At 40.3% G+C, this 10873-nt stretch overlaps 1 protein-coding gene across 1 annotated transcript in view; it reads right to left on the bottom strand.

The window, feature by feature from the left end:
• LOC104539058 (sucrase-isomaltase, intestinal-like) overlaps positions 1–9945 on the bottom strand; it is a gene marked incomplete at its 5' end in the record, with an annotated part of 31582 nt that extends 21637 nt beyond the window's left edge. Inside the window, 5 exons of the mRNA XM_010182485.1 lie at positions 2325–2409; positions 2499–2615; positions 2720–2833; positions 8668–8799; positions 9820–9945. Of these exons, the coding sequence (XP_010180787.1) occupies positions 2325–2409; positions 2499–2615; positions 2720–2833; positions 8668–8799; positions 9820–9945 (574 nt within the window). The remainder of the gene's footprint in view (positions 1–2324; positions 2410–2498; positions 2616–2719; positions 2834–8667; positions 8800–9819) is intronic.
• Positions 9946–10873: the final 928 nt, after the last annotated feature.

Below are 10873 nucleotides of genomic sequence, written 5' to 3'. Positions count from 1 at the left end.
AGCAGGAATTGGGCAGGACAGATGTTTCATTCATAAAATGTATTTATTTGAAGAGATGGACTGAAAATGTTACAAAATTCTCTCAAAAAAAGAAAGAAGGTAGATTCTCAAATATTATTCTTTTGCATTCTTAATTAGATGCATGTACTATTGTAAATATTTCTCTGTGAGCAAGCAATTTCACTCCCTAATCGCACTTTACTGTATATTTGCAGTTCATTACTACAAAGTGCATTTCTCTGTACCTGGAAGCCCATTAGCTTCTCTGCTGTGCCGTGCCACCACAGCTGGAACCCTCATTTTTGGATCTTTAGACACAAAGGCTCCAGTGTGGCTGACCTACATCAGAAGTAACTTAATATATAGATAATTTCCAAGCAACTTTAACTTGGAAGAAGACCCTAAGGTTCTGGAAAAAGTCACACTTAACGTCCCAGTGGCAATTAATTATTAGCCCTATAAAATTAAGGTGGAATATGAAAGAAAACGCTGCCACATGAGTCATACTTTCATGCTTCATTCTTATTCTGAATATTTTGTATTCTGCATCAGTAATACTGATTATTTTACAACTGCATATTAATCTTCAGTATAAAGTGTTTTATAGAAAATTGATTTGAAGGACATCTGTTTTTAGAAGGTCAAATTATGGTTATGTGTAATTGTGGTTATAATTTAGATAAGGAGGCTGAAGGCTACATTGACAAAAACCCTGAGGCACAGAGACTCCGACTGGCACAGACTCAGTCACCTAAGACTACAGTGAGCCCCCAAAACTCTGCCAAACCCAAGAAGGTCCTAAAGTCTTGTTGGATTAAGCAGCTTAGGTCCCACCTCACACCTACACCAGTCAAGGACTTGGACAGCCAAGGGCACGCACAGGGTTGGCATAAAGTGGAAAATAACACGCTTAAACACTGGTTGAAAACAGATCTCCTACACCTTGGAAAAATTGTTCTAGTCTCCTGTTTGCAGAAGGGAGACCAATGCTGGACTTGCAAGCAGAAGTAGGTGCATCGTTGTACAAGAAGGAGCAAGCCAGAGAAAGAAACTGGGCTTAAAACACACCTGTCCTCAGCATTCCTTATCGTTACGTGTCATGTAGGTATCTAGGTCTCTAAGTCTGACTCCTCTATAACAACTCAGACTTCAATGTAAGTTGTCACAAAGCTCAGCTTCGTGACTCAGAAGCTTCTTTATGGGTCCATCCCTGTCTTTCATTTGTGAGGGTAAAGGAAGCTCTGCTGCTTTGGCCATCTTCCTCAAAGTCTCACACCTTTTTTTGCAGCTCTGAATGCTAACAAAAATGGAGGTAACTTAAGGCAAAGGTGAAAATATCTCATTAGTTCATGGGCTTTGATCAATGACAGGACCCACAGGGCCAGTACACAACAGTTACTATCAGCTGTTTCCCCGCAAAGAGGGCAAACACCAAAATCATAATTAAAATCTCTGCTTCTGGTATCAATAATTTATAATATTTTGTCATTATTTTGTTATGCTTATGTTTCTCTTGTATTTGGAGTGAAAAGAAATGAGATTTAATAAATAAAATGAAGAAATCACATGACAGTACAACAGCCTGAAGGGAAAAAGGGGACATTTCCAATACCTCACTGTCAGTAACTCATTTGTGCATCAACTTCCTGCTGCATATTAGCATTGCTTGAGCAGCAGGGCTTTCCTGGGGAAATGTTGGCTGGATTAATTGCCAGGACCACTGACACTAATTGTCAGTACTCATAGCTTCCTGGGGGTGAATGAGCATATCATTAACTCAGCTACTGGAAGAGGTGTTCCCATTCCTATCAGCCTTCCATAGGATTGGACATTTTTTAACTTATTTTTAGCCCATTTCTAGTAAGGCAATGAAAATTTATTTCCTAAAAGAAAATATATTGAATTAAGGCATCAAGGAGATGCCATCTTCCTTGTGGTTTGTGAAAGAGGCAGAGACTGCCCATCCCTGAGACTAGCTATGGTGATGGTAAGACAAAAGGGTTACTCCTTCCATAAATTAGTAGCTGAGTTACAGTATATCCGTTATCTCGCCCTTTCTCTGATGCAGACCAGTTGCTCAAAGAATGTCAGGAAAGTCCATTTTTCTAGTTCTGTTACAAAGGCAGCCTCAGTGACAGAATAAAGTGGTTTATGTTTGATACTCCACCAAAGCTGAGCCAATGGAGTCCTGAAAAAATATGTAATTAAACACACAGAAAAGGCAGGCAAAGATGGAAAATGAGAGGATGGAAGTTTTTTCTAAGAAACAACCTATTGAGGATTTTTAATAAAATGAAAAAGACTGTCAAGGAAACTTTACTTACCAGGAATGTAAGGAGGGTTGTTGATATCATTAACAGCACATCCAGGATATTGGCCTTTTAAGAAATTGGATGGTTCATTCATATCCTTTAATAAAGAGCATAAGACACATGTCAAAAGACTCATTTTTCTTTTTTTGAAAAAAAGATAAATATACAATATATAATGAGACATACAATCCAGATCCCATCGTAGTCAAGGACATCTTTAAACTCCAGACACAACTGGGTCCACCACTCAACGGTCCTGGGGTTGGTGTAGTCAGGAAACACAGAATGTCCAGAGGGCCAGGCCTGGAGTTACATATAATGACTGGTTATCTTCTCATTTCTGTTAAGTGCTTTATCACTTTGAAGCAGCACTAGACCAAATGCGTGAGATAACGTAATAAACCGACCTGTCCAACAGCAGGAGTTACGCCATCAGAGTTGTTCACCCAGACTCCCATTTCCTGTCCAAGATCATAAGGCTTGTAAGTGCCCGGTGCTTCGTCCTTACTTATGAAAGGGTCCTGAAAACAGTGATTACAATTCCATTAGCAAAATCTCAAAGGTAACAATTAGTTTTCAATTTGTATATTTTAGAAAAATTTGGATAATGTTCTTAATGCAGATTGCAATAATACTGGAAGAAAATAGCATTAAAATTTAATAAGAGTTGAGAGTACATAATAATTTAGGAAAAGTTATGTCATTTAATGTTATTAAAGATATGTCATGAGTTTTTCTTGTATAAAGCAAAAGTGATGTGAAATTATTAAATACCCTCATGTTTATGTTTTATGAGACACTCTGTTCAAATTATTTGAGAGTGGCGCTAGATTTTACTTTACATGTCTCTGCTTGGCAGAGCAAGGTGCCACACTGGGCATTCCCACACCTGGACACCTCTGGGTTTCCTTCAAGGCAATCCTCATTCCAGCTGCCTCAGCATCAGCAGCTCAGTGCGGGAATAACTAAAACTTCACAAGGGGCTTGAAGGTGGGACACATCCAACCTCAAAAGGACCTTATTGGCACTCCCTTCAGATCAAATGCCAGACTCAAGGGTTTATGCCAGTCTGGTGCAGAGTAACCCAAGTCACACATGCCTGCGGGACCATACATCTCCCCAGGCATGAAGACCACAGCATTTTACACCCCATAGCTCATCCTTGCTGCCCCTTTCACTCGTTGGGGTGGTCACCACCTCCCATTGCTGTCACTGGCACTGACACCACCAGCTTCTCTGCCTCAGGATGGGCATTGGTAGCCACTAAATTCATGGAAATGGAGCCTAATCTGCTCCTGGAGAAGATAGTGGCCCATCATCCCAGTAAGTAATAAAGTTAGGAATACTTTGAGATGCCAGTCAACAAAATTATTTTCTTCAACACTGCTCAGCAGTCAACTGAGACTAAAAGGACATAAGTGCACTTTGCAGTATGTTCCTAATTGGGAGCAGATATGTGTTTTGTGTTATTTAGAACAGAGGAAGATTGCAGACACTTTAGAAGAAGGGAATTCTTTACTTTTCTCTTAGAAAATGTTATTCCCTCAGGGTCTGCTTCAGGCAAAAAACATTCAGTTATGAAATACAATGAGAAAAACACCACTGAAACAATTCTTCCACTTATAGCTTGTGCAACAATTTAAGTGAACGTTAATCAAAATGTGATAGAAGTCTAACTAACAAACTTCTGAAGAACAAAAACTAGCCCATCCCAAATGGTACATTTCTTTAAAGGTGTGTCTTTAAGCTCATTTTAATACCTAAATTAATTGCCTGATTTTCTTGTAAGTTTTCTGATAACTATAGCCCTGGTGAGGAAGGTATATTCTTCCATGGCTCAAAAACAAAGCCCCTGTTAAATCCGCACCTTAAGTGCAAAATTCTGTTCAATTTTAACTATCTAGCTCCAGCATCACCTCCATAAAGACAGTAAGTGTCCATTGCATTTTTCATTTGTTTAACAGTCCAACTTTGGAAAAGAGAAAACTGTCCATCTGCATTAATTATCTTATAATTGTGAAAAAAATGTCTCTCAAGGGACTTGAAGGCTGGAAGAAGTCAGCTTAACTAACTATTCCTAATCCAAACTTCTGGTTTCCTCCATTTGAAAGGTTATTCCAGTGAATAAATCTAATATATTATGCAGGTTTAGTATCATCCTAAAGAGAACAAAACCCTCCCATGCATTCACAGGTTGTTTGTGGGGGAGGAAGTTCATGTCTGTTAAATTTTCCCTAACTCGTCTTTTTAGCAGCTCTTGGAGAGAGGTGCTGATCATCCTTAACTCCAACTGAATGCCCTGAGACCTGGGGGCACCCAGCACTTACCCAGATGGATGCATTTCCACTTGTGGCCTCAGACATAGATTTTGATACACATCCATAAAAATGCATCTCTGGAAATTTTAGCCTCTACAGCTCAGAGCTGTACTTTAAAATGTTAAAGCTATCAAGCATTATTCTGAATCATTAGCATGTTGCTATTGACTTTTAAGTAATTTGTCACTCGTCATTCCTAGCTACTTCTATTTTTGGTGTGATTTAGTGGAAGGTATACAAGGTCTTTCATTATAGGTCCTCTTCAGTAATAATGTTTGTTATTTTACAGTGTAGTCATTGTTACTTTTAGAACTTTTTTCTTTGTTTCTAAAGAAAATACATGTTCTGAATCAGCTGAAGCATGCACATTATTCAGTGCAATAACGATGACCAAGTACTGACACTCTTAGACAAAATTTCCCTTAAATGAAGCTGACTTCTGAAAGATCAGGAGAGAGAAGTGCTGAAGGACTGCATTTAGAGACTCCAGTAATTAAGTGGACTCCATGCTACTGTTAAGGTGACCATAGGCACAGAGGGCTCTCAGCACTGGGTGCAAGCATGGGGATGGGACCAGCCACCCCAGCAACGGTGGCACAGCCGAGTCCAGGGTCCCATGCTCAGGCAGGTTGCCAGTGCTAATACTGCTGGATCTCAGGATCTGCACTTTGCTTGTGACCATAGTGGTTTGAGATGAGGAGGACTGAACCCATCACTCCCAGATCCATTTGCTAGAGATTTTACATGACACTATGTGACTGCAATCAGAGCCCATTTCCTGAAATCATCATGAGGGAAGCAACACTTGGGGAACTCACTCATTACTGTCACTACACAAAATTGTTCTTTGGGTATCACATGGGATTACACTTGCCTTGATTGCAGTTAGCATGGCTTTGCTGTCACTTGAGAATACTTCACAATGTTCCACCTCCTGACTTAACTTACGGGAATGCTTTACATCACTGAAGAATGCCAACAGTCAGAGTTTGACAGAAATATCAGCAACTCAATAAAGTGAAAATCAAAAACTTCATGTTAGCTTTTTAAAAATGAAAGACAAACTGGATCAGCTTTTGTTCCTTTTCACAAGCTTATCTAAAGAACTAGAGCAGAAAATGGTCCTTAGTTACAGGTTAGTGGAAGGAGGAAAGAAATGCTTCCTATCTGGATGCCTATTAGCTCATTGCATGAGTTAAGAATTGCTGTTGTATTCCTTGCATCTGTCTAGCAGCTGAATTTGAATTTATATAGCAACAGCTCCCTGCACTGCTCTAGCATGCACCATCTGAGAAACTGAAAGGCCTTTAAAAACATTGTTGAAGTTAAACTCACAAGAAAGAAGATAATGTAGCTCACCCATTAAACCATGACTGCTTGCCTGTAGCTTCTTACCCAGAAGAAAGTGCAAAGCAAGTGGACACACCCAACTTTGATGAAAAAGAGGTGAATACTGAATATTTACAGAAGGGCAAGAGTGTCCACAGGAAGAGTTACCCCAGACTCATGGTATTTTGCTGATATATTCTTGTCTCACAAACTCTTTTGTGATAAACCAATAAATAGGCAGGCAGTATTTAGTGTTTGAGCTCTAAGATACTAGATAATTTTTAGATCAATACTGAGGATATAGGGAGCCTAATCTGCCTCAGAGCCTGAAAGAGCACCCAGTCCTGACAACACATGTGCTCATCTACTGCTTAGTTAGTTATTTACAATAACGTATCCAGTTAATTTGGGGTTATTTTTGTCTTGAAGCTGCTCTCTCCATCAGAGTGACTTAGTAATCTGTTACTGTTTAAACTCTATGCCTTGGTCCTCTGCTGATGGGAACTGTTTTCACTGCTGCACCCTGGGACTTGTCATGATTTACAGCTGCAGAAGACCTGAGATCTTCACAGGAATGTATCTTTGACAACAAATGGCTGGCAAACAGCGCTCACTATATAGACTGCTATTTCCATTAATAATATGTAATTGATCACTTGGACTGTGTGGTTTTGTTCGAGATTTCTAGCAGCAAAAGCAATTATAGTACAACAAAGTGAAGATTGGGCTAATAATAAATACAGAGCAGATATTTTTAATGAAACTACCAAAAAAAAAACCACCCCTAGATTGAAGAACTGCAAACCTCATAACTGTATTTTAAAATAAAACACTGATATGGGTATCTATGGTACTGACTAGTCCATCCTCATCATATGCTAAATTTTATAAGGTGTGGAGGAAAAAATAAGGACAGGGAGGCACTTCTAACTGAATCTATCTATTTGACAAGATAATGTGAATTTTAGATATGGAAATTGCAGTAGCTCTTGGTTATCTTGACTCCAATAAAAGTCTGAACCACCACAAGTGAAAGAGGGACTGTCCCACAACTTAGGATTCTGCTTTCCAGTCTCTCTTCCCACAAGCCTTTGACAGTGCCCCCATGACAAGACAAGGAATGTGGTCCTTATTTTAAAAGGACTGGATGAACTTAGGGCCAAAACATTGGTGGCCTGTCTATTCTTGATTCGGCTGGATTAATTGGTCTCCTTACAAGTTTGAGTCACCAGTATAATGTAGGTAAATGTGATTTGTCATGCAACATTTTTAGCAGAATGAAGAAAATATTTCTGCCGGGGGGGGGGGGGCATCGGCTGGGGCCCTCTGAAATACAGTTTTCTGCTGCATAGGCAAATGCATTCAAACTGGGGCACGTGTGAGGGAGAGCTATTATAGTGAGATCTGACTCACCTGATAAAAAGAGAATAAAATACTTGTTTGTTTAGCCTAGCAGAAAAAGCTGAGGTATAATATGCTTATGTGAATAAGTCTGTCAGGAAAGAAAGTAGCAGGACAAGAAAATGGCAATTTTGGCTAAATAAGAATAGTAGCACCCAAATGAAAGGTATAAGCTGACCATTAAGGCTGAAAAATAGAAGACTGCAATTACAGCAAAAAGTCCTGAGAGGGACTCTGTGGAGTTGTCTTCTCCTCCTTCCTGCATGGGTCAGCTCAGCCTGAGTCATCTCTGATGCATGTCAGACTGATTTGCAACACCCACTCGGGGAGGGACCCCCGACCCCAGGCAGTCCCCTGGCTCACCATGCAGACAGGCAGCTTTATCTTAATGTCTACCTTAAATCACTTCTGATGCAATTTAAAGCACTTTTCTTCTTATTCTGTCCTTAGTGATTATGGAGAACAAATTACATCTCTCTTCTCTGTGGCGATGTTTCGCACCTGCAGGTGCTGCTCCAGGTCTCTGTGCTCCTGAGCCTTCCCGCCCCAATCCTTCCCAGGTGATGTGACTGCCCCAGCCTGTGCTGGCCCAGGCCTTATGCATCTATCAAGGACTTTTCTTTAATTTCTGGCCTCCAATTTCCCTCCACCATTGACACTCACTTAGCTAATGTGAGAAAAAGTCATTTCAGTGCAAGGACATGTATGGGAATTTGCTGGAAAGAAGCAGCAATCTTTGTTGGAAAAATTGATGGGGGAAGACTGAAATCTCTGATTTTCACTTCTGCCCAAATTCATCCATTGGGTCAAATCTCAATTTTGGTTCCAGATTCAATAGACATTTTCCACCAATATTCATGCAAACAAACTTCTCTTACATTAATTTAGATTAAAAGTGAACTGTAGCTACTAGCTCTGCAGAGTGATTTTGAGTAGATTTTGTCCACCACTCTGCTATTTCTGTGTATTGAACCCATTTTTTATTTTTTTGGAGAAGAATTGCATTAAAGCAATCCTGTCTCAACTCAGCCCTGAACAGAGGTAAAAGTTCTCATAATGGAGTGGGAAAAAGTGAAAAGGAGTTAATATTATGGTATAGAGATGGTGCTGGTACACAGATATATGATAAATGCAACACATTTAAATATGAAATCTGTGAGAAATTCTTCAGCTCTTCTCAGTAAATTAAAAAAATGGAAAATCTGCTAGAATAGAGTGTGCGTGTTAGCACCTAGATACTGACATGAACATTATGCTGCAACTAGTTCTTATAAACAGAGAAATAATTAGCAACATCATTAATTTACCAGAATGATGACATTGTGCATTCCTTCCTTCTTCAGTTGTTGGAGGTACTCTGGCAGACCTGCATAATTCACTTTATCATAGGTGAAGTCCAGACGATGTTCCATGTAGTCAATATCAAGATGCTGGACATCCTAAACATGTTTAAAGTAAACATTATTATTGCATTCAGCTCTGGAGTCCTCAGTACATGAAAGACATGGACCTGTTGGAGTGAGTCCAGAGAAGGACCACAGATCAGAGGGCTGGAACACCTCTCCTATGAGGACCAGCGGAGAGAGTTGGGGCTGTTCAGCCTGGAGAAGAGAAGGCTGCAGTGAGACCCTATTGGGGCCTTTCAGTACCTAAAGGAGGCTTATAAGAAAGATGGGGACAGGCTTTTTAGTAGGGCCTGTTGCAACATGACAAGGGGTAGAGGTTTTAAACTAAAAGAGGGTAGATTCAGATGTGATATAAGGAAGAATTTTTTTATGGTGAAGGTGGTGAAACACTGGAACAGGTTGGTCAGAGATGTGGCAGATGTCCCATCCCTGGAAACATTCGCGGCCAGGTTGGACGGGGCTCTGAGCAACTTCATCTAGTTGAGGATGTCCCTGCTCATTGTAGGAGGGTTTGACTAGATGACCTTTAAAGGTTCCTTCCAACCAAAACTATTCTGTGATTCTGTGATTGAAGTATTTGATAAAGAAAATCAGAATATATGCAGTTGCATTTCTAAAAGGTAACACATGAATGAAACCTAAGAGATTTGCTATAATAATCATAAATAATTGTCCTATAAACTTACATGACAGCAATGGACAAAATGGAAATGTAGAAGTCCTTGTTTAGCAACTGTTGGGCAGTGATATGCATCATTAGTACCACAATTTATTTTTAAAATGCCAACACCTCGTACTGCATAACAGTAAATTCACACCAGGATCGCCTGCTACGCAGCCAAGAGCAGCACTTAAGCTGGATATTCAAAGCCCGCTTTAGATATTCTTCTAAACATTATAAAGATATTACATGCAAAACTACTAAATAAGATTATGAACATACTTTTATTCTACAATTATCTTTGTAGTATAATCAATTTTTCTGTATTATAATCTTATTCATCTCACTTTGGATTGTAAAATTAGCTTACACAGTGAAAAATGCATACTTACGTATGGGATATCATAGTAGTGCATGCGATCAACAGTTTTCTTTAAAGTTTCAATGCTGCCATAACCCCATCGGGAGAGGTGAAATCCCAGAGACCAGTAGGCAGGCATGTGTGGGCGTCCAATGGCCTACAGCAGGAAGGAGGAGTACAGAAACGCAAAGGATGAGATGAAGATTTTGGAGAGGAGTTATTCTGAAACACCAGGAGATGCTCCCAGCTAATTTAAGCCAAGAAAATCGGGGCACGGGTATCATACACCCATGAAATACTCTTTCCTTTCTCAGAACGGCTCACTGTACAGTGTGCTTGGCTTCAAAAAAGTGTTTCTCCTGGTGGACCCTTGTCCTGAGCAGAGGCTCTGAGTGACACCCACACCAAGCATCACTTGTAAGAACACCCCAGTGGAAGACACGGTGTATAAAACCCAGGCTACCGTTAAATGAGGGTCTCGCTGAGGTCTCAGTCTCTGCACAGGAGCACGCGCCTTCACCCACACAGCACACGCCTGTGAAAACCCAGCATGGAGCCTCTCACCACCTGACCCGTGCCAAGATCACAAACTCTTTGGTCAACAGCAGGCAAATCTCCGATGCTACACAGCAATCCCAGCTTTGCTAGTTTATCTTGCCACATCTAGCTGAACTAACTCATCAAGAGTTTGATGTTTACTTGAGCTCTCTGAAGTTTTACTTATGTTTACACACCACCCTGATGAAATTCAGTCACTTATGACTGACTGCTTTTATTGCTGGCCCACAGCATTGTGTTGCCAGGCATTGACAAATATCTTCAAGGTCAGAGTTACTGTTTGGTCCCAAAATTCTCAACTGAAACATGAGGTAATGAGTTAAATATGATTTTATAAATATTTGATTTCCACTGGCTCCATCTAATCCAGCTGTAAATTGCGTGAGGAAACTCAATTGAGAGCACAGGGGAGAGAGGCATCCTGCTCTGCTTCCCCCAGTGAGAGCTGCCCTGGCAACCTGGGACAAGCAGCAAGCAACCACGATGTGTCTGTTCTAGAAATAAGCTGAAATCTGGCATTACCTCAT

The sequence above is a fragment of the Mesitornis unicolor genome, unplaced genomic scaffold (genome assembly GCF_000695765.1).
Source record: "Mesitornis unicolor isolate BGI_N332 unplaced genomic scaffold, ASM69576v1 scaffold28394, whole genome shotgun sequence".
NCBI classification, from domain to species: domain Eukaryota; kingdom Metazoa; phylum Chordata; class Aves; order Mesitornithiformes; family Mesitornithidae; genus Mesitornis; species Mesitornis unicolor.
The sequence above is the reverse complement of the archived record's forward strand: the minus strand, read 5'-3'. Positions and strand labels throughout refer to the sequence as shown.